Source organism: Passer domesticus, chromosome 9 (genome assembly GCF_036417665.1).
Source record: "Passer domesticus isolate bPasDom1 chromosome 9, bPasDom1.hap1, whole genome shotgun sequence".
Taxonomy (NCBI): Eukaryota; Metazoa; Chordata; class Aves; order Passeriformes; family Passeridae; genus Passer; species Passer domesticus.
The window spans coordinates 37,322,483-37,345,942 of record NC_087482.1 but is presented as its reverse complement, the minus strand read 5'-3'; the positions used below and the strand labels follow the sequence as shown (position 1 = coordinate 37,345,942).

Here is a 23,460-nt window from a genome sequence, read left to right as displayed (position 1 = left end):
GTATCCCTCACTTCACTGGAAGCAGAACTTCCATCAGCACTATTGCTCTGGGGGTTATTATTCCAACTATTTAAAAGATCTATTTCAGAGGGTTTGGTCCATAAGCAGAGCATCAAGCAGAGGTGATAGATCTGATTTCCCACTTCTATGGAAGGCACAGCTGACAGGACCCTGTAAGTGAGCACTATCCCACAGAGACACCAGTCTCTCTGTGCCACGATGCTCTCATACCCATCATTTCATAGTACTCTTACTTTTTGAAGAAATGCCCATTGACCTCGAATTGCTGTCGTAACATAACTTTCCCTCGATACTCAATTATGAGGGTATCTAGTGCCAAGTCTCTTGCTGCCCTCAGGATCTTCCGGTGCTTCTGAACCCGAGTCACCCTTCCCAGCTGCAGCTGTAACAAAAACCAGAGCAAAAGAGGAAAATTTGAACCAAAGGCCTCTAACTCATGAAGAATATATTACCTACATAAAAAGAAAAAAATATTCTAATAGCAACACACAGAAACTCTGCCAGGTGAATACGTTGTTTATTTCGTCATAATTTAGTAATTACCAATAACCTTGATAATATTTATCAAAAGCAAACAGTATTTATTCCTTTCCTTCAACAATAGTCTGTCAAATCTATTAGACCGAGTATTTCAGTCTTGCAGCTAGGAGGCACAACCAGACCTGTCACTTGCTACTAACTGGGAATTGCTTTGCAATTATGGCCACTTTCACAGCTAGAATAATTCAGATCTTCCCTAAATTGTGGGTTGTCACATATTCAGAGGAAAAAAATGCAAGCTTTTCCTTCTGCAGAGGATGGTAAATTCCAGCAAACAGGCCAAAGACTTAAGCTGGCAATTTCCATCTCCATCCAGAAACTTCTCTACATATCTCTGCTCAGCTAGTACTGTTGATTGTAATTTTTTTTAACATGAGGAACTAAATTTTTAATGAAGTAGTGACAGTTCGTTAAAGCATTTGTTAAAGTCAACAGCTCTATTACAATTGATTTTCACAATGTGTCTTGACAGCATGAAACCACAACATTCTTTAAGTACAGACATCCATATATGACATATTCTATGGAATGATGGACGGGATGTTATAAGCACTAGGGTATAAGAAAGACTTATTCCATAAAAACAAAATACTTTTCTTACTTAACAGATGAAACCTCTCTGTAAGTAAAGATTATGTGAAGATGACTGGCTGCCTCACCACCACTGCTGTGCCTGCTCCTTCCTAAGCATTCTATTCACTGCTCATAAGGGCCCAGTTTTGATACTTTTCCAGAGTGGATTGAAGCATAAAGGTTCTGACTTTGGTAATAATGACAATCAAGCATCTAAATTAGGAGCAAACCACAAAATTTTACTGAAAGCAAGTTCCCAACTTTTCCTGAGAGAACTCTCATTAGAAACAGCTACTGAGCACTCTGCTGAAATGGATAAAAATTAGTTTAAGGGGCTCAGCCTGAATAATGACAGAACACAAGACGTTCTAACCTTGTGGAAATAAAAGTTAATGTCTTAAGGCAGCACTGAGCACTGGGAACCCAGCAAAACCCTCATACTGTGCACATGAAGATACTGAACCACAGGTCTTCTAAACCCTTTTTTTCTGATTGGGATCTTCTATCTCCTCTGTTTAAAAGCCACTCATGAAAATTACTTTTGTTGTCTCTATAAGACATTATACTGCAGATCTTCTAAGTAAGTAAGGTGTATTTGTTGACTTTTCTCACTCAGATTCAAGATAAAGATAGCTTTATAAAAATATTAATTTGAAACCTATTCATATAGGAGTAGCGGTCCAGAGCTCCTCCTGAGATACAATTCAGTGTCACATTTGTCATGCCTACTGGGTTTAGCTGTCTTATACCACTCTATCTGCCAGCAATTGGGAAAACCTGGATATATGTAGTGGAGACTCTGAAGATCCTTGCAGGGCGTTCACCTCCTCAGGTCTTGGGTCCTGACAGAACCTCACAGAGGATTCCCTAAGTCCACAGAAACATGTTATTTCCAGACTAAGAAGCACACTGTTGGACCTGATTTCTGACCAACAAACCCACGATATGAGTGAGCTGTAGGATCAGACTGTTTGCACTACACGGAGTAGTGGCTAAATTACTTTCAGCATTTTGTACTGTCCAACTGTAGCAACAAGGAATAAATAAATGGGACTGGATTTCCTAGTGTATGACAGGAGATAAGAAGAAAGTATGTGAAATTATTAGATTAATTAGGACCCAGTGTGTCTCCAGTTGAATAATTCTGTTTCTATACTATCACTGATTTGTTTTTATACCTCCTCACCTAAGCTGGACCTACACAGGAGGGTTGGACCAGATGACTTTCACTGGTTCTTCCCAACCCAAACTGTTCTACTACCCTAAGAGTACAACAAGATAATATCTTTCAGAAGTTAATGTCTGGTAGCCTTTACTTTCACCTTTGCCCCATGACTGACTTGTATTACTCTTCACCTCATGCCAGAAAACAGCTTGGGGAATACAGGTGGGCTAAGGTGGGGTGGTCAGAGGAGGAGAAAGTCCATGCAGGAAAGAGAAACTCTGCATCTGTGTGACTTATTTATCTGAGTTTGGTGAAACAGGAATGATCTCACATTCTGGTAAGACACAGATCAGCTTGTTTTCATTCTCTGAATTTAGAAATATGAAGCAGATTAGCTGCCATGCTTTCATGTGTGAAAAGAACAAATGATTTTATTCATGTCACAGGCTAGGGACTGCTGACTGTTAATCAGCCAAAACTGTTCTGATATGTTTGCAGAGCAACATCTGCATAATACTCAGTGGCTTTATTTTATAAAAGCCCTTTTGCTCTTCACTTCAGAATGTGAAATCAGTCAGGGTTTGAGCTCAAGTCAGCAATTATCAGAGGCAGCAAAGGGCAAATACTAACCCTGGGCTTGGTTTGGCAACAACAGTCAGGAAAGTGATTCGCAGCTTTCAGTTTGTCGAGCAACTGGCAGTAGCCAGGACTAAGATGATTTTATTCATAACACTAAACAGTTTCATATTTTCAAAACTTTCCCTTTGCATCTTGAGGACAGCTGAGAACTGGTTTATCATAAAATCACAGAATCATTTAGGTTAGAAAAGCCCTCTAAGATTGAGTTCAACTGTTAACCCACCACTGTCCAGTCCATTACTAACCCATATCCTGCAGTGCCACATCCACATGCCATATCTTTTAAATACCTCCAGGAATACTGACTCCACCACTTCCCCAGGGAGCCTATTCCAGTCTGGCAAACCTTCTGGTAAAAAAAAAAAAGTAAATTCCAATATCTAATGTAAACCTCCCCTGGTGCAACTTTAGACCATTTCCTCTTGTCTTACTCAAAATATTCCAATGAACAAAATCCCATATCCTCCATGTATAACCCATCTTTCCCTACCCTTCCTGATTTGAGAAAGCTTTTAGGTCACATCTCAATCTCTTTTAAGTATATACTTGCATCACTGTTGACCAAAGTCAAATGACTCTCTGAACTATTAAGAGTATGCAGCGCATAATAAAACATTATTTTTATTTCTTTCTCCTCTCTCCAGAGTCTTCATAGCCAAAAAGAGCAGCAACAATACTTCTACACAGCTGGCAAATGTATATTTGCACAGCCTCCTGATTTTTTTCTAGCTCAAAGTACCTATTTTCCCTTATCTCACAGAAAAGCTATTTTTGTGCTCAGTAGACACCTAGTTAATAGACAACTGATGCAAACCAAGAAGCCTTCTCAGTTTGCCTACCACAGGTGAGACAAATGGGTGAAACAAAAATAGAACGCAGTGCATGAGAGCACGTGCTCCACACCTGTGCAGGTGCCCTCCTCCACATCCACAGCCACCTCCTGAGCAGAGGGAGCAGGACTCAGGAGCTGACAAGCAGCAACCCAGGACAGACACCTGGCTTTTTCTCAGTGTCCAAGAGAAACTACAAAATCCCCGTCACCTTCCCAGCATGTGCAATGACAAGTATCTACCAAGAGCTTGTTTACAGTAACTACAGCTCACTAACAAGTTTTGCAAGTTTCAACTTTTCTGTTTCTTTGTATCACATTGGGAGTCTTCTGATTTGGAATTCTAGCCACATTTTCCTATGGGAAAACCTCTGTCTGTACTGGGAAGGGAGAGGCTGAAAGAGCACAGCAAGAACAAGCACATTTATGTATGGTATCTTTTACAGTCTTGTGTTGTGCTGTACACATATCAAGAAACACAGCATGTGTTTTTTTTACTTATTTCAGGACTTTTCCTAAAACCCATGCAAGGCAGACAGAATTGGTTACATTTAGTCTCAAAAAATATTAAGATTTCTAGAGAAGTAGAACTTTTTCTTATCTGCATTTCCTGCTTTCTTTAGAAAGGCTATCAAGAAATGTTTCTCCACCCCCCCAAGAAATCTTATTTATTGCAGAACCAGAGGAAAGAATGGAAGAAAGTTTGGTCCAAAGTCCTCTTTCTGCACTCTCCCTTACTGGCAATATCTGTGCTCTGCCTGAAGTGCTTCACCCGCGTGAAAGCAGAGGGAAAGGTAGGAGGGAGCACATGAACTTCACTGAGTGAGTCAGCTGATATAAACAAGAATGATTCAAGCACAAACATATACCTGATATTCAGGTTTCTGACTTTGCTCCCTTTACACAGAACAAATGCTCCACTTCTTTTTTGGAGCCCACCCTTTCAGATGAAACTATCTCCATTCTCCTGGACAAGGAAGGCCCAGAAAAGCCTAAAATGGGTAGGAAGGCTGTGCTTTGTTCAATAAAGCACAGACAAGACGAAAAAACAACTAACAAGAGTATGAATGGGGAAGACATATACCACACAAACACATTGTTTTCCTGTTTCTGCTTGTTTACATGCACTCCATAAAGATGGCACGACACCAACCACTGCTCATCACTGGAAAGTTAGGGAGAGACCAGCTTCCTAAAACCAGTTGGAGTTGTACAGTATTTGGAAGTTACAAGAGTCCAAATAATCCAAAAACTGAAATAATGCTGAAAGGCTCTTTAAAACAGCCTTCCAAACAACATGAGTCAAGAAATAAAATAAAAAATAAATAAAGGGGACTGGAAAACTCAGGTGGAAAGCAGGAAATTTCCTATCTCCAGCAAGTGACAGATCTGGTTCTGTCTTCAGTGACCGAAGTATTTATGGCAAAATACCTGTTAACCACATTACAGAAACATGCAAAATATCCCCAACCTAGCAATTCTGATTTGGTCTAATGCAAATATTTGTTAATCTCTCTCTGTTCTGGCATAATTTCTCCTCTACTGTGTATCTGAGCTGCAATACTGCTCACCCATGCCCTGACCTACTCCACCTCTGTGCTGCTTGTCCTTACCTGCATCTGGGACCCAATAACAGTGTTATTGCAGGCCAGCTCTGTCTTGTTGATTGTGTCCAGCATAGCAGTCTTGCCCACATAGTCTTTATTAGAGTTCAGGTGACGCTCCAGCAGGTTCTGCACATCAGCACTGTACTGGTTGGTGAAGGCTTCCTCGTACTGGTCTGTCCAGAGGCGGATCCGATTCTCCCACCCTTCAGCTGTGTTTTCATCCAAGGCATGTGCTTCAGAAGGGGAATTCTGCACCAAACAGCAAAGAATGAATGGATAGTACACAGCAGGAAAATCTATCCACAGTGCTCCAAGCACATGAATAAGCTACAAAAGAAGGCAAATCAGTGCCAAGCTATGTAAGTGTTGGTTATGAGGACACATTTTTCAGCATCTGCACCCTCCAGAACACCGTACAACAGTGTCACTCAGAAATCTACTGAGATTTCTGTGCAGAACTAAGACCTCTTGAAAGTTGGTACTTGGCACTGCTACATAAAATAAAACTAGGCTAGTACATGGCCAGAAAAAAAATTTAAGCCACTTTGGAAAAATAATTAAGTACATTAAAAAAGCAAAGGCACCGAACACACAAAGGCAAATAAATCTCATGTAGGCTTGTCCTACAGTCAACCCACTCACGCTAACACAATGCTCAATGATGTTGACTGCATCTCAGTCTTTGCAGTGACTGATCCAAAAATAGTCCTGAACCTTCCAGCTAAATGGTCACCAGTTTCAAGAAACTGAATGTAGAGCATAAGCTAATACCACAGGGTTAAAACTGCAAGTCCTAAGCAGAGGAGAGGGCAAAATCAGGTAATCCGTTTAGACTGCCTTGTAAAGGAGGGGAAAACAGAAGCTGGTAGAAAGAAAAAGACTTAAGCTTCATTCTTTACTTGGCAGTAGTTGAAGTAGTTCAACAAATACTCCAGAGCTCAGCAACTCAATTGGCTTCATAAAGCACTGAGACACATATGACACTGAGGTCTTAGTAACAAGGACAACTGAAGAGCAATCATTATTTTAATAATATATATTAAAACCAGTAAGAGTTGCCATGCATTTTTACCCTCTCAAGTCACTTGCATACTATGGAGATGGTGCATAGGGACACCCCAGTACTGTCCTTTTTCCTCTGAGCCACCTGCTAAAAGCCACTGCCAGCTGCAGGACTGGGGTCAGGTGGAACTAAGCAAACATTAAGGCACCTCTTGTATGTCTAGAAACAAATGCAGTTCTCAATTCAAGTCTACTTTTTTGTCAAATAACCTTCCTATTCAATGGCCACACCTACCACTACTGCAGGAAGTCAGAGATAAATATATTGTCCCATCCATTCCTAGTAAGAGGATGTGGAGAGAAACAAGGCAGCACTACTAGGGACTCCCAATATTAAACTTGTGAACTACTTTGATGTCCAAGCTTGAAATAGCTTTGATGCAATCAAACAATAACTGCCCTCACAGAAGAGCAGCCACAACCAGTTCTACATCCCTTACATCAAACACCCCACTCCCAAGTGCCATGAATCAATCACCGCTCGGAACTGGATTGCATTATCTGACTGGAAGCTATCAGAAGCAAATGGAAGGTTCAAGGGGCAATTCCTGTGATACCCTTTTGAATAGGCTCCTTGTGGTGCACTGTAAGGTTTGAGTTTATTGCAAGGCTGGCCCCACAATCAGAAATTCCCCAGGCAAACCAAAAGAGGGACAAAATAAAGGGGAAAAAACCCCACCATCAACACAGAGGGTTGTCATTTCTACTCACCTTCATCCTCAGAGACTTTCGCGAGCCCTCTCGAAAAGCCTGTCCCCCACACAAGGAGAGAGAGAAAAAACAAAGTATTATAAAATTCCTAAGAATTAGAATCCCAGAACCAGACTAAATCTTACTCCAATCCTTAATAAAAGATGGCAGAATTACAGGAAAACCTACACAAGAAACAATGGACCTGAACAAAAAGAGACTCTGCAATGCAAATCCAGTGGAAACTGCTGAAAAGCTTGATGGCCAGGATTTCTGAACTAAAAAAGCCTGCCTCACACTTAGTAAAAATGTCAAGATCAAAACCAAAACTGCCCCAACCTCACTTGCTTTGATACAAGAACGGTCTAGCAACAGAATCAAGGTGGTTCACAACAACAAAATAACCCCTCCAGACCGCACATAGCTCCTGCCCCCAGCATTTTATTTAATCAGTGCCTACCAGAAGAACTTCAAGGGAAACCTAACCTGTGGAAAATCATGGTAAAGCTGGCAGATGATGGGAAAGAACCAGCTGCTCACACGCTTGCATTCCAATATAAGCAATTCAAAATTATTTCAGTCCCCAGATCCTCATAAACAAGACAGTAAAGTCATCCCTCAACAAATGTTCATCACTACCTACATAGTTCTCCACACAGGCACTATCTCTGTCCCCGAAGAACAGTGCCAAGAAGCTCTGCAGCCCAAATTCCTCAACAAAGCCTGCTAAAAAATACCATTCTCCCTTCATTTTTCAATCTATTCACAGACTGACCCTTTCCCACAAACAGCCAGACTCCAAAAGCTACTTCCCCAAATCCTAATACAGCAAAAGGAAAAAATATGTAATTGAGTCCAGGCGCTGAGCATGAATGGACAGCATTGGGAAATAAGGGTGGAGTTCAGCAAGGTAATTTTTAAACCAACAGCCACGTACTCGAGCAGGTCACAAATACAAGGCATCCCATTATTACACCCGAAAGAGCAATTCTTGACAGAACAAAAATTTCTTGTCTACTGCCAGCTTGTCAACCTGCTCCTAACAACACTGCAGAGCATTTGGTAGGAACTGCAGCCACCTTGTCTCTCTCCACATACCTTGATCTTTTTGGCCTTTGGAGCAGCGCGAGCCTTTTCCGTGCTCCTCTTCCTCTTCTTGGGTTTGCTCCTGCGGACGCGGTTGACGGTCAGCGTGATGCTGGTGGGCGTGTGCTGCGTGGCCGTGTACAGCACTGTGGAGGGAGAGAGTTCTTCATCCCAGCTCTCAGTGGCACTGCTGTCCCCGCCTAGAGAGACAAGTGCTACATGAGCAACAGCTTCTCATCCCTGAGAGCACAGCTTACCCTTATGTCCATTTTCAGCAAGACAACTTGCTGCCCCTGCATAGCTCTTCCCTGAGAAAATTATACCACCTCTGTTTTCCCACCCAAACTGGGAACAGGTGCTCCAAACTTCTGATATGTCACAGAATGGCACTGATGAAAATTCTCCTTTTCTGTTCACAAGATAATCTGATTTTCCCTAGAGCTAACTGAGGTGAAGCGTAAGGAGAGGAGAAAATCCCAGTGGTTGGGAGGCAAAGAACATTAGCTGGCACTGATCACAGTTAGATGATTACAACATCCAAAAGACAAAGGTCTTGAAGAAAGAAAATAAGTCAGTGTTATCAGAATTATAACCTCAAACTCACCTGACACGTTGTCCTGCTTCCGGTGGCGGAGTCTGATCACCTTCCCCCTGCTCATTCCTCTGCCAAAGGAGAATGCACAATTGAAGCTGGTTTGTAGGAGTAAAGTCACTTGAAATTCAACAGGATGTCACAAGATGCGTGCCCTCAGTGGGGCCCAGGATGATAAGAACATCGATTTAACATCCTCATCTCCACTCCTGGTGCCACCAACACTTGTCAGGCTGACAACGCAAAGGAGGAGGGTCAATACTGGGTAAAGCACTGGAAAGAACGCTCCAGTTAGCAAAAGGAAGTCTGTCCCACAGCCCAAAGGTGACACGGTTCAGTATGAGCAGTCAAGACAAGAAGCAGCTCAGATCTGCACTGCACCAAAGCTTACCTGCACTTTTCACACTTGAGGAGGAAACCATCTTGGGAGACACTGCAGTGGCACCAAGTGGGAATTGATTCTCCTTCTGAGGAGCTCTCACTATCCCCGGAGTTCTCCTCATCAGGCGAGTGCAGGCCATTCAGTTCTGCACGAGGTATAATGGTCTGGACAGGAGGAGAGGCTGGCGGCGTTGGAGGAGGAGGGGCTCCATAATTATGATCCTGAAAATGAGTATTTGCAGTACTACTTTTAATGTGAAGATATGATGCCTAGAAACTGAAGTCCCAAATCCACAGTTCCCAAGTTAATATTTAACTGGTGTAAAACAATAGCCTGAATTCCTCAACCTACCAAGAAGGTACAGTAATAGCCCTGAAACATGTAAATTATTTCCTTCAGCACCAATGAATTAAACTCAAAACCTAAGAAAACAACCAGGCTATTTCGACATTAACTGTTGTACTGCTAATAATCTGAGATGACATAAGTGTTTAAACAGTGGAACCAGCTGCCCTGAGATGTAGAGTTTCTGTCTGTTGAGATATTCAAAACTGAGCTGGACATGGTCTTGAGCAACCTGCTCAGGCAGAGTCAGCTTGAGCAGGGAGGTTGGATTATGTGATCTCAAGAGGCCCCTTCCAACCTCAATGATTCTGTGACACCCTCTTCATCCCACAGCTTCAAGCCATGCTCCCACTCCCATGCTCCTGACTGCTCCTTGATTCTCGTTGTTTTAAGTTACCACTGTGAAAATCTGCACAGTTGAAACAAGTATAAATAGTGCACAATAAACCAAATGAGGCATAAAATTACCACCAGGAAAATACTATATATTCATATATATTCACACTTCATTCATTTATTTCATTCAGTTAAAAATCTATCACCTAGAAGACTAATAAAGTTTGCTGTAAAGTATGCAAGACTTCACAAACAACAAATACAGAAATGAAAAATGTATGGCAGAACTCAGCTCTAACCTAGTGTTTCCTAAGAAATAAGTCAAAATTCCTAAGGCTTAATAGGCAGAGAACTATGGAACAAGGAGAAAAGAGTAAAAGCAGACAGTAAAGAGCTGGTTCACTGCAGAGAGAGTACTCACTGCGTAAGGCAGCCCGCGATAGCTGTGTTTCTGGGTGGCCCCATAGCCGTGGCTGGAGTACACATTCTTCTCACTGACAGCTGGACTAGCTTCCACAGACTCTGGGCTGCAGAAAGGGCCAGAAGTAAAACCCATCAATACAACATCATTTTTTTAGTGCCAGTTTTCTACTGAACACATGAGCTCAAAATGAAGAAACTTCATGAAATTGAGGTTGTGTCATGCGTTTCACCAAGCATCATGTGTGCAGAAGCTGTACAGGATGAACCTGCTTTCAGAGGGAAGGAACTGAGTAAGGGCCACCCTATATAGCTCATTAAACTAGGTCTCAGTCTGGGAAGTTAAAAAGGTAATTAGCATGTAAGAAGCTCAGTTTCCTTATTGTTGAGGAAATTGGGTCTAGTTCAGCATTCACATCTGAACCCAGCTAGCCTAATCTCAAAGCCACTGAACAGTACTGCCATTTTATCTCTGCAACAGCTTATTTCAACTGCAGCTAAGCAGCTTTCCTGCACCTGCGCTTGTTTCTCTCTCCCTCAGATACCAATTGTTACTGAGTCCAACATCCTGTGATAAAGCCTGCATGAAAACTGCAGCTATCCTGACAGCAAATACCAGGAACTGGAGATTCCTGTTACAAAGAGACAACAAAATGCATGTCCTGGACAGACAGTGGCCACAGACAGATCAGATTCAACCTGTGCTTTCTATACAGCAGCCTGCAATGAGCAGAACAGGAAATCTGCTGCTAAGGTACAATGCTCTCTTCCACCACAGGGTGGTGAAAAAAAACAGCTAAAAATCAAAGGTATATCCTCAGCAGAAAGCTGCAGAAAACCTACTCAGAGAAGGGACAGCTGCAATTCAATGCAGGGGATATTAGATAATGAGGCTACAGACAGAACACCAGCAAGGAAACATGCTGTCTTCTGTTACAAGTAGAAGATACAAGTCAGATAACCTCTGCACAGATCAGAAGTAGGGCCTGTATCAGAGTATGGCAGAATATTACCAAACCGTGTCTGCAGATGGAATCTTCATAAAAATTACAGCAGAGAACTGAGCAAGCAGGGAAGAAAAATATAGAAAAGGAAAACTTTACCTCGGACCTCTGCTGCTCTGGTGAGATCTCACAGGACTCTCAGTGGGACCTACATAGTCAGCATGAATCAGGCACCATCAAACAATGGCCAGCAATCACACGTGGGGCAGTGCTTAGGCACCCAGGAAAAGTAACCCCTTGCTCTTTGGACTTCCTATTAGCTCTTGAAATCTCTGCTGCACTGAAGTTTGCCCCACCCTGCCACTCAACCTCATCTATTCTCCAAGGCACCAACCTCTGAGCTTCTGGCTTATTCTGGAGTAAGGTGGATCTGTCTTTACAACATAAAGGAGCAGTAATTTATTGTACAAAGAACTGCAGAAAGTAGAAGACATTATACCTATGCAAACAACACCTCTGTAGCTCAAGATTTAGGTGCATGACATGATAAATTCAGTTGGTTTTCAATGTGACTACAGCCAGCTAAACTGTCAGAAGAAGGAGATATAGATGATCTCTCTCAAAGGATGTACTTCTTAATAAAAGGTACCATGTAGAGCTTGCCACATAATCCAGCCTTTGCAACAATCCTTTAGGACTTTCAGATTGGTACAGTGTCAAATCCATTCAGGTTTAATAGCCCTTTCAGAAATATTTCAGTATTAGAAGGAAAAGAGCCTAAACAGCAGATATGTCCTCTGTCCAAGTCACCCACATTCCTAACCACAGTCAGACTGGAATACCAGCACTGCTGCCGCAAGCATTAGCAATAAAACTTCAGAATTGTTGGTGCAACGGTGTCCAGGGGCAACAACGCTGGGGCCCATGCTTCCTCAGCAGCAGCATGCCAAGAAGCTTCCACACCTTCCAACATGCAGTCAGACTAACACAACAAAACTACTCTGCAGCCTCCATGTCACCCTCAGATGAACAGCAACACCCTACACCATTTTCACCTCCTCTCTGTATCAGAGGGTGGGGAAGATGCTAAAGCTCAGCCTGTGAAGAGGATCAGCTAGTTTTCCTTTTACCTTCCCCACTGTATTTGTGATGCACATCTTGGAATCAATTCCTTTTAAGAGGTACAAAGCTCAGGTACCCCAGACTTTATGTATCAAACCAAAGAGTTTAAAAGGCAAAGTAAAAGACAGCCTTAACTTTGAACAGACCCATGAAGGACACTTCAGCTAACAGTGCATTGATGCAAAGCCTGGCAGATGAAGTCCTGGCATTCCCAATTTTTAGAAAACAGATAGAGAAACCAATTCAGAAATCTTCAAACACCTTTTTTCAAAGCACTCCAAGCCTAGCCTCAAGTTAGACCTACAAATTTCTTTGTAGAAGAGAAAGAAAATGCTTTGCAGAAGGTTTACAGTCAGTCTTTTTGATACTTAAATGCTACAAAGGACACATGCGCAGACACATCTGGCTCTTCTCCCTACCACGCTCAGCTTCGAAAGCAAAGCACATGAGCAAACTATTTAGCACTCTTCCTCCTGCCATAAACAGTTTTAAATTCCTGCATGTTGAGTCTTCAAAGTGCTGCTGTGGGAGAAGCAGGGTGACAAGCAATACTAAATGATAGATCTTGAAAAGTGAAGGATCATGTAACCAGTGCAGATGAGTGACTTACTAGATTCTGATTCTCTGTTTAAAAACAACATGTAAAAATGTGGGCTTTAGGATGGAATGAAGCATCACAAAGAGAATGGCTAGAATGGGGCCAGTGCCAAGACAGACAAAAAAGAGCATTAGCAGTCTTGCAGAGAGTACGATGGTGTAGTCAAACTCTAAGCACAGTCAAATCAGGGTGAGATGGAAGGGAAAAACAAACCTCAGCCCACTGCTCTTACAGATCAAAATCAATAGCATCTGGAGTAATTTCTGTTCTACACTGATACAGCTGACATGCAGGTATTTGCACAGTAGATACCTCTAAGTAACACATGGGAGAAATCTATCTCCAAAACATCATTTGTAGATTTTTGTAAAGAGATACTACAGTCTGTGTTTCAAAGAAGGATGCAGGCAAGCAGGAGGTAGAAGCACACAGAAATAAACTTCAGCCCTCGCTCTCATCCCTGACAAAAGCATACTCTAATCCTAGCTGACATCATTCTAAGGGTTTTAAGAAGAGATCACAATGCAGTATTTCCTGATTTTGAAATGCTCCTGACTCTGCAGAAGCAGAGTGTTTGTAAGGAAATGTAAGTTCCCTCCAACAGGCCTCAGAAATATGGCTGCAGTGAGAGCCCTGCTCATGGTCCTGTGGTGGGGACTCCAGAGGATGCTCTCTGAGGTGTGCTCCTTGGAGTCTGTTCAGGGGCAGAAACAAAATAAAGGTGCCTACCAGGCTGATGCTGTCTCACATCTCTGTCAAACTCCAAAGGTCTCCACAAATCAGTCACACAAGACTGGTACCAAGTCTGAGCTAATAGGCTCTACTGAGAGGAAGGTTCAGCACGCTGATCCCTCACATTGCAGCTGTTGGAAAAGGAGCTGGTTTGTACCATGCCAGTGTCAAGCCTGGGTACAGCAAATGCACAACTGCCTACACTTGAGTATAGATGTACTTTCCCCCATATCCTCTGTTAAACGTACCAATTTCTGTAACAGTGCATTTGTTAATACTCATCTCTCATACAGCCAGTGGACCAGCAACCCCTTTCTCCCGAGTGGAGAAAGCACTGGCACCAATCCTACAGCCCAACTCCAGGTCAGCCCTCTGGCACCCTCCCGTTCTCCTTCCTCCTCATCCGTGGGTAACACTCACTCCGATCCTGCAGCCATGTCGGAGTAGGACGTATCTGGTGTGGTGACTCCCAGAGGGATTGCAATGCTCATGACGCCCGTCGGGGATCACGGAGTCCAGAGGGCAGCGACTGGCCGCTCCGAGGGCGGAGAGGAGCCGCAGAGCCTCGGCCAACACGTCACGGACATGGGGAAACCTACCAGGGCAGAAACAAAGCATTGCATCTCCGTTACGGGGTGAGGTCTCCCTCTATGCCTCTAAAAAAGGCTTTCACAGCAAAGAAAAGCAGAAACAGATTTCCATCAGTGACATGCCACATCATTTTTACTTCATTTTGGTATGTAGGGCCAGGGAAGAGGTAGATGGCAGTAGTTTGGTGGGGAGGTTGGGGGTTTTTTACAGTGTTGGACTGACATGCAATGAGCTGCTTTGCCTTAAAGCTGATAATGACAGTTCCCTCCTCCCCCAAGTAAACTTAGGACTAATTATCAGATAAGTAATCTATTAGCTCCTTCTGCATATAAGCAGCAGCTGTCACCTATCACCCACAACCCTCCACCAGCATTTCCTAACTCCTTCCCCACACAAACTGCAGACAAAATCCCATCTCTGTGGACAACTAGACAATGCCAGGGTGGACCGAGCTGAGCCCTCTCCCTGGAGATCAGTCTGTACGCGCATTTTCTAGGTCTGCAGCATAGGTGAGAGTGAGCGGCAGAGCAGCTGCTCCCAGGGCACCGACGGCTCCCCAGGGCCACGAGGCCCATCCTGGGCTCAGCGAGCCCTGACACAGCGGGCCTGTGTCCCTGACACCTCCCCAGGGCACAGCCACGTCAGACGTCTGGGCGCGGGGAAGGCGGCGGGACCATTGAGTGCGGGAGCCCGGTGAGTCACGGCGGCACCGGGGCCGCGCCGGGGAAGCCCGGGCTGCACCTTCCCTGCTGACCACAGCGCTTCGCTACGGCAGAAATCGCCGATAAACGCGGACTTCCTCGGGTCGGATGGCGGCCGGAGGTGAAACGGGATCAGCACCTCGTTATGTAAATAACCTCAGTAACACACATGAGCATAAAGGAGCTATTATTCTACACAGCTCGAGAGAAGCCCCCACAACACAGAGCGAAGCTGCATTTCTGCACGCAGCAAAGGTAGCTCCAAACCCAAAGAAAAATGGTGACAACCACCCTCTCTGCACGTTAAACTTTAAGGGCAGCCTTGAATACTTTCCACTGCCGTTCGCTGGCTCCGGCAGCGCAGACAAGCCAGGCTGCTGTCACATGCTCCCCGGCATCTCGGGGCTCTGCCAGCAAACCCTCCTGGGCTGCAGAGAGGCCGGGAGCCAAGCTTTCCTGTGGGTAGTGAATTTCTCACAGGGAACTGCCTTTGGACACCACAGTCCAGCCATTGTTTAATACACAAAACCCCCAGAAAGACAAAAAACACACACTCACTATAAGGGCAGATGAAGAGTGAGAGTCAGAAAGTTTAAATGCTACATGCTATGTTGCCTTTTCCCGTCTTAAAAGGCAGGCCACTTCTCTTGGCACAAGGAAATACTTTCCTTCTTCAGCATACATCCCTATGGAAAATCTTTCAGAGAGTATGACAGGCATACAGTGAATTACAGAAGTAGCACATAAAGATTTCTAAGTGGTCTGTGGCAATTCCCTGTTATGCCCCAAAGCAATGGTCTCACAGGGAGGTGGGAGATGAAAAAGGAAACAGGCAGGACTAAGCTCACAAGCAGTTCCAACCCCAGATAGCCCAGTGTCCTTGAGTGTGTTTTCTGGAAGAAAAAAAAAATAAAAGGACCTTCCAGAAATGTCTTATTTACCCTTTCTTGTGCTTGTGACAAGAGTTGTGATTTCTACGCTGCCACAAGATGAGACAAACTGCTCCTAAAATACAGCTAAAAGCTACAGACATCAATCCGTGCTTCAACAGAGTCACGTAGAACTCTAGCACAAGGTTAAAAGAAATAAGACAAGTTTCTCAGTGTCTGAAGCATCCTTCCCTTTAAGGAACATGGAAAACTCTTCCTCTCCCCACACCCAGTAATCTTTCTAAATACTTGTTTAGATGTTTTTCCCTCTATTGATCACATGCCTTTGCCAATGACTGTACCCAGCTGGCAGCAGCCTGACAGTTCAGCAGGATGAATTCCAGCCTCCCGCCTGCCAGTGACTCAGCACAACTGGAGGATTTCAGGTGCAGCTTCTGGACTACAGAGCTGCAGGATACCTGGGCAGTCCAGGAGTAACTGGGACAAGTTTTCACCCACTTCTCATAGGAAACCCTCTTTCTATCAGTACAGTACAAATGCTGCTGCACTGATATGGTCTCAACTCCCATTTTTGGGAAGGAGATTACTAGAGAAACATGAAATGGCAAACTGAAAGGTTAAACAAGGCAAATTCCAGTTCACTTTTATGTTGACCCAGCAATACTTGCCCAAGTATCACCCATGGTCAGATTTTACTGTTAGGTGCTGCTATTTTATGTGTACTTTCAACTGTGACAATTCAAAACTGCTGAGACCAACTCAAGTGATGTCCAAGACCACATCACCTTCAGGTTACATTACAGTCTGGACTCCATGACACCTGGCCTGCTAACATGCAAAACATCAGCCTGACAGAAAATGCTGGGGTTGAGATCTAGATGTTGACCCACCAAACTGGCCAATTTCCTGTATATTCAATTCCCAAGGTCATTCCTACCTCTTTCCCTAAATATACAGCTGAAGGAGAAAAAAACAGAAGTCACACCCAGTTCTCTCTGCTGCCACTGGAAGTTTTACTAAATTCAAAGTCTTAATTCAAATCTAATGAGCTTCAGACCACAGCACAAATTTGTCTCCCTTACAACACAATTCTTCTTGAAATCAAATGAAAATGGAAATTTTGATGGCCTAACAGGCAGATAATATTTAGCTGGTTTTGAAAATGTAGCATTTAAAGATATTTTCCCCCCACATTTGGCACCTACACACCAGCCTCCTTAACCAGTCATACCGGTATAAAGATACTTGGTCTTCCCCAACATCATCAGAACAGCCCAGATGAGCATCCACCCACACAGCCACCCCAGCTGGGATCCCCAGTTCTCACTCAGCCAAGGACTGACCCACTGTGAGGGGCTGCCTTGGCTGCACTGTGAATATAAGCTATTCAGTTATTTCAGGTAACATCCTGTATTGACAGAAAGGACTGTAATAAATCTTAGCTGGCCAAGTGAAGGTTAAGCAACACCTGCTGCTGTAACAGTAAATTTAATTTTTGGAACTTTGTTTAGGATGCAATGGCTGCAGCGCTGCACTGGCTCACTTCCACAGCCAGTGCCATCCATGTACAAATAAAGCAGATGCAGAAGATTTACTGCTGGAAACTCACTTTATTACTTGTGGTGTTAAAAGCCTGTACTAACAGGGACAATCAAGCATGGCAAGTCAAAGAGCTCAGCAGAGCTTCCTCCTTCAAGATGTGTGGTTGCACCTGTCTTCACTTGTGTCCCAGTCATACAGATACCTCTGGACATTCATGGTGTGCAACACCTGTGACAGACTCTACAAAGTATTTGTGTCATGAAAAATTCACCTGCAGACAAAAAACTCCGGGCACAGCCTCACAGACTGCATGTGCTACCTAAATTCAGACTCTATCACCCTTCGGTGCTGCTCAGGTGATGCTGTACAATCTCAGGGGGGACAGAACGTGTCCCTTGCACCCTCCCACAGTCACAGATTCAAGTGCAAAGCAGTTACCAAGCAGGGGAGGACAGAGATTCATCCTGTTCCTCTGCAGGGTCAGTGCACTTCTGTGAGTCTGTGTCCACAGAGAGCCTGAAATACTTTACCATTGTGCATCCAGTGTCTCATGCATGGCCAAGAAAGATAAAAAGGTAACACTGGTACAAACATATCATGGACAAACTGACAAAAGCTTTTTCTGATTATGCAGAACTTCAACAAGTGAGCCAGAGCAAGGAGAACAAGGAAATCACCTCTATGTGGACTGATGGCAGCCACTTCTTGTTCCCAGACAGTAAAGGACAGACAAGTGCTTCCTTTACCTCTCCCCACACTTTCCAACAACTCCAGTTATTGAAGTCCCAAACTGGAAACAGATTCCAGACTTCTGACAACCCAGAATTACAAGTGTCTGAACAATAACCACCATCATCTTCTCTATGCTCAGCAATGGGCCTCTAAGTCATCTATAAAGGATGAGCCCCGTGTATAATGAGCTGCACATTTTTAAGCTCCCACGCCATTACCAGTCATATCAAATTCAAAGCACTTTTCACTCCTGCACCTCATACTGCCACAGGCCAGTCCAGAGCTGGTGGAAAACTGGTAACAGCAGCTTTGCCATGCAGCCTTCTTTGGCATCCTCTCAGCCAGCCTCATTCGGGACAGAAACAGCCAGGTCTGATGAGTTCATACTTACACTGTCATCTGCACCAGTGGCAAATCACACGGCATGTGGAGCAGTGTAACAAGTGTTAGCATCTTAGATCTTCTTCATCATTCATCTTTTCCCCTGGAAATTTCAGAATAATCAAAATCTACGGGACATCTAATGTAAACAGAACAGCTTCCATTACCAGGCTGAAAAAGTCCTCTCATCAGCCAGTGCCACTCAAATATGTGCACAGTCCACCTGAGTCCAATCAAGCACTCCCTGTACGTGCACAAACCTCATGTCAAGGTCAGATCCTTAACAGAAGCGAAAGCACCTTTAGAGCAAACAGAACCAGATCAAGGTTTTCTGTATTTAACAGTTAGGTCAAAAAAATGCATCAAATTCCCTGAATTTCAGACATTTGTTCTATAAGGACACCTACACAGACACAGGGGCAGAGCAGATAAATCCTTAAATCATTTAGCTCCAACTGACTGTGAAACAGATTGCTAAAAGTACTTGAATTGTGCCTCAATCTACCAATACAAAAGCTTAGCTTTGCTCTGAAAACAAGCTGGGTTCACTAAGCAGCAAGGAAACAACGGTGCCAGTTTTAAAGAATGAAATATTGATATAAGTATTCACTATTATCATTAGATCCATACATCATCTGCTAGTGGGCTGACAAAGCAAGACAGCAGTTCTATCCCATGGGGTCTGGGAGAACTCAGTCCTGGTCTACAACAGAAATGATCAAAGTAACACTCAACACTGGAATTCATTACTAGCTATGATACCATGATAACCAAATTATTGACAAGTATAGGCAATGGTTAAAGATTTATTTGCTTTAGGCCTTTCTCACTGTCCCCTGGTTTATATGTATGCAACAAGAAATCCTTGTATGTACATAGTTAGTTCAGAGTTCATTTTGCTCTCTGGGATCTAGAGAACCTTGAAAAAACACTGACAAGCTCTTAGAACAAGAATAACAGCATTTTAAAATTATAAAATGTCAAAAGGAACAAGCCAGTGAGAGCTGTTCCTGCTCATCACACTCACAAGAGCTGGAGTCAGAGATCAGGGAACAGCAAGACTGCTGCTTTTAGAACATGGGTGACTTAAAACGCTTTTGGTATCCCTGGGCCTATGCATCAGTCAAGTTGTTCCCTACAAGATATGAAATCATATTAACAATTCCCATTATTTTTGAAGTGCTCTATGAGAGCACTACACACTACCTCAACACATGTTTATGAATACACCTACTTAGCTAACATCAGCATGATAAAGCTGTTCAGTGAAGGCTATGTAAGCCATTATTAAAATTGAGGTACAAGCAAGTTAAACTGATTTTGATAAAAATCTGGAAACAGATGGAAAGTAAGTAAATTTAATTTAGAAAATTAAACTAGGTTTAAGCCTTTTTAAGGCAATTTTCACAATATCCATCCACATGATTCCATCATTTTATCTCATGAAGAAAACATCAATTTTAGTTAAACTCCTCTGTGAACTACACCTTAAGGGACTACAAATGAAGAGAGAGCAACTGATAGAAACGAAACCAAGCAGAGAAATTACAAAACGTGTAGTCAAGTACTCTTAGCAACTGACCCAAGACTGCAGAAATTACTTTGAAAAGCAAAAAGAATAACCTCAAAACTTTGCTGCGGCTTCAGCAGTCAAGACATGCAAACCAAACCAAAATCCTGTTTTTCTTTTGAAATCATTAAAGATTTCAGATACTATGATAAAAAATAGAAGAAAAATTTAGTAAGAGATAAAAAAAAGGCCAGGTAAGACTTTGCCTCCAGAAATACCTTCTCCTGGACAATTCAATCACATCCTTGACAGTTCAATATGCTCCAGAGGTAAAGATGTCAGACAAGGGTTTTTCTAGACTTTCTTAATACATACAATTTGCATCACAGAACCTTATTGGAAAGTTTATTGATTGTAATCTACTGATTGTAAATTGGTTGAAGAGTCATTCATAAAGATAATTCCATAAAAATGCCATATTAGAAAGCAGAAGCAAATTACAGAGTAGCAGTGATCCATGGCAGACCAAATTATTCTGAGGTATGTTCATACAGAGGTGGCAGGCACATGCCAGGAAACTCTGCCTGCACCCCACTCTGAGGAGAAGGGACCTGGCAGCATTTGCATGGTCTGCACACACAGTGTGCTGAGCAGGTGACACCAATGATGTTTTACAGGAATGACAACAATGCAATGCAAAAAGGACTATCCCAACCAAGAACATCATATTAAAGTCCACATAATTTTAAGGGTCATGAGCAGAGGAAATCTTCCAAGAAAACATCACAACACTATGAAAATTTGAAATAATCAAAATAAAATTAAATTAATAACAGAAATAGTGGAGAAATTCAGAAAAATCCCAGACTCAAAAAGAACCCCTTTCTATGCTAAAAACATTGCTTTACAGTGGCTCTATCTCACAGCATTCCAAGTTGCTGGTGAAGGTGACAAATTCTTCTAATAATGAAGGATTTAAAATTATATTCTTAAATTTAGTATATTTTATTGTATTTATTACATTTTATTTTTTCAAATACTGTTCTCTACTATTTTCTGGAAAATATATAGTAATACAAGACAAAAAAAGGATTACACATGAGGCACCACAGTTTAAGACACAAAAATTACTAAACTACATGGAATAGGAGAGAGGAAAAACATCCCTTTTCTCTTCCAGTTCCACAAACTTTTGATTTTGTAACAATCATGGGGCAAAACTATTCTGCAGTGCAGGAGCACATCCTAATTGCTATGCTGGTCCTATACTGTGAGGTTGCTGCTCTCTTTTCCCATGAGGTGAAAGAGAACAGTCAAATGCCTGTATGTCACAAAAATGCAAACAAAAAGGTTCAGAACAGATACTCTGAGATTAAGAGTTTGACAACCAACCTCCAGTGAATCCAGCTGTGGCAGCTGATGTTACTGCTGCGACCATCTCCTCTAAGTCTGTGCCAAAACAGGTGGCAGGAAGGAAACACTGCCATGTCTCATCAATTGCAGCTGATGCCAAGAAGACTGGACTAAAAGCAGAAACAGGTAAAATACATATTCCCATTTAGACACTGTTCTAGGGGAAATAAATTTCTGCAAGGAGGCTGGTAACTAGGAACAGCAATACTGGAAACACCATTGCTCAGTCTACCACACCGTGTCCATATATCCCTATGTTTTCAGGTTTTAAGAGACCTGCCTACACCAGAAAATGGCTACAGCTCAAGTAAGACTCAAGATTAATTTAAATAATGTAAATAACATTGGTTCAATCTTAGCACACCAAAGTGCTTCCTTGTACTAAATTTTGATGCTTGTGGATGAATGGTTTCATCCATGCAACTATTAAACTTTCCTAAGTAGACAAACCTTAAATTTAAAAGCTTGCCAGACAACCCCCCACAAAAAGAAAAAAAAACCAAAAACCTTTAGACCTTGAAATTGCGTTTTGAAGGTATTTCAGAGAGAAAAGCCTGTACCACATGCAAGGTCAGAGGGAAACTCAGCAAAAAAGGGCAATAACTAGGACCAAATCCAAAGCCAGAGAATTACAGTTCCCATGAGAATTCAGACAGTCCAGAGTCACGGGAAGTCGCTGAATATAGAAGGGGAATCAGCAGGATTTACTGGCACAGAGCAGTATCCCGAACTCACAACCAGAGGAAGGCTAACCACTAACAAGTTGCCAGGAGTAGGACTGCAACCTCCACTCCCAGTATCGGAAAAAAGATTTCTGCATAATCCCACTAAATACTCTGTGCCTGTGCCTCGAGGTCCCGCTGTACGTCCTTTATACATCTATTTAAGGGCTCCACGTGACAAGGCTGCCTGCCCGGCCACTCCCCGCCGGGGCAAACAACCCGGCTTCAGAGGAGGCTCCGCAGCCTTCCCAGGCAGGCGTTGCATCAGCCAGGTGTGCAGGAAGCGGCCGAGAAAAAGCAGCTGCTGACGAGGGGGCTCTCGGACGGAGGCCGCTTCAGGAATCTCATGGAAAGGACGACAGGAAGGAGAGAGACGCTCCGCACACAGAACAAGCTTCATCGGCTTCAGAAAGCCTTTGTGCTGGGGCTCCGGACCTGGCCTTTCTCCCAGAGATGATGCAACACTAAGGAACAAGGTCTGTGCCAGAGAAAACTATTCACAGGCTATGCAGATGGCAAGGCAGCCAAAGGCTCTCGGATCAAAACATGCCAGAGTCCCCCAGGCCCGGCAAGCCCCCCCAGGCCTTCCTTCGTGCCCTCAGGATTCTCCATTTCACACTGCAGCCCCGCTCCTAGCACGACCCCGGCTTAAGGCAGAATGAAGGACTTTGCAACGGAGAGAAAGAAGTAAAAAAAAAAAAACAAAAAAAAAAGTGTTTTAAAGTCCTGCAAAAATCACAGCTCGTTCTCTGATGTGTTGTGAGGGAAGAGACGGGGAAGAGACTGAGCTCAAAGGCTCCAATCTCGCACACAGGGATCCTCCCATCGCCGCGGCTTGCCAGCGCACGCCTGAGCTCCCCAAACACGTAGGGCAGCTCTGCGCTCGCCGGCAGCCTCGGCCTGCTCTCACACATCGGGAAACCACGCAGGGACTGCCCGGGCAGCCATGGCAACATCACACAGTGTGGCAATTATGGAGCCGCAGCTCCCACGCGAAGGTTCGGCCCTGCTTTCCATTACAGGACTCGTTTTGACCCTTCTCCCCTGCCCAAACCATCTCCGAGTGCCATTCCAGCTCCAACCGGGCCTCTGTGGTTTGTGACTGGCAAGTTCTGCAGCCTTGCACCTGGGCTCGAGATCATGCAAATACTTTTTTCTCCGCGTTGTAAGGAAGTTACTCCAGGCTTGTGTAACGCTCTTGAGCCGCGTTCCACAAACACTGGTCTGTCCGATGGGCCTCGAGTGAGAAATCAGGTGACAAAAACACCTGCAACCCGTGCTGCACATGGCAAGAG

At 43.5% G+C, this 23,460-nt stretch overlaps 1 protein-coding gene across 6 annotated transcripts in view; it reads right to left on the bottom strand.

Moving 5' to 3' along the window:
* SETD5 (SET domain containing 5) overlaps nt 1–23,460 on the bottom strand; it is a 65,060-nt gene that overhangs the window by 24,925 nt on the left and 16,675 nt on the right. The window contains exons 2-9 of one of the 6 annotated variants that reach the window (XM_064432777.1): nt 14,104–14,278; nt 10,289–10,394; nt 9,196–9,407; nt 8,817–9,037; nt 8,225–8,412; nt 7,148–7,186; nt 5,381–5,623; nt 255–403 (exon numbers count right to left, since the gene is read on the bottom strand). In XM_064432777.1, the coding sequence (XP_064288847.1) occupies nt 255–403; nt 5,381–5,623; nt 7,148–7,186; nt 8,225–8,412; nt 8,817–8,871 (674 nt within the window). In that variant the 5' untranslated portion in view covers nt 8,872–9,037; nt 9,196–9,407; nt 10,289–10,394; nt 14,104–14,278. Of the gene's footprint in view, nt 1–254; nt 404–5,380; nt 5,624–7,147; nt 7,187–8,224; nt 8,413–8,816; nt 9,038–9,195; nt 9,408–10,288; nt 10,395–11,390; nt 11,440–11,730; nt 11,848–11,880; nt 12,098–13,680; nt 13,700–14,103; nt 14,279–23,460 lie in introns of those variants that run through there. The other 5 variants (XM_064432774.1, XM_064432778.1, XM_064432773.1 and 2 more) reach the window with 5 other exon arrangements.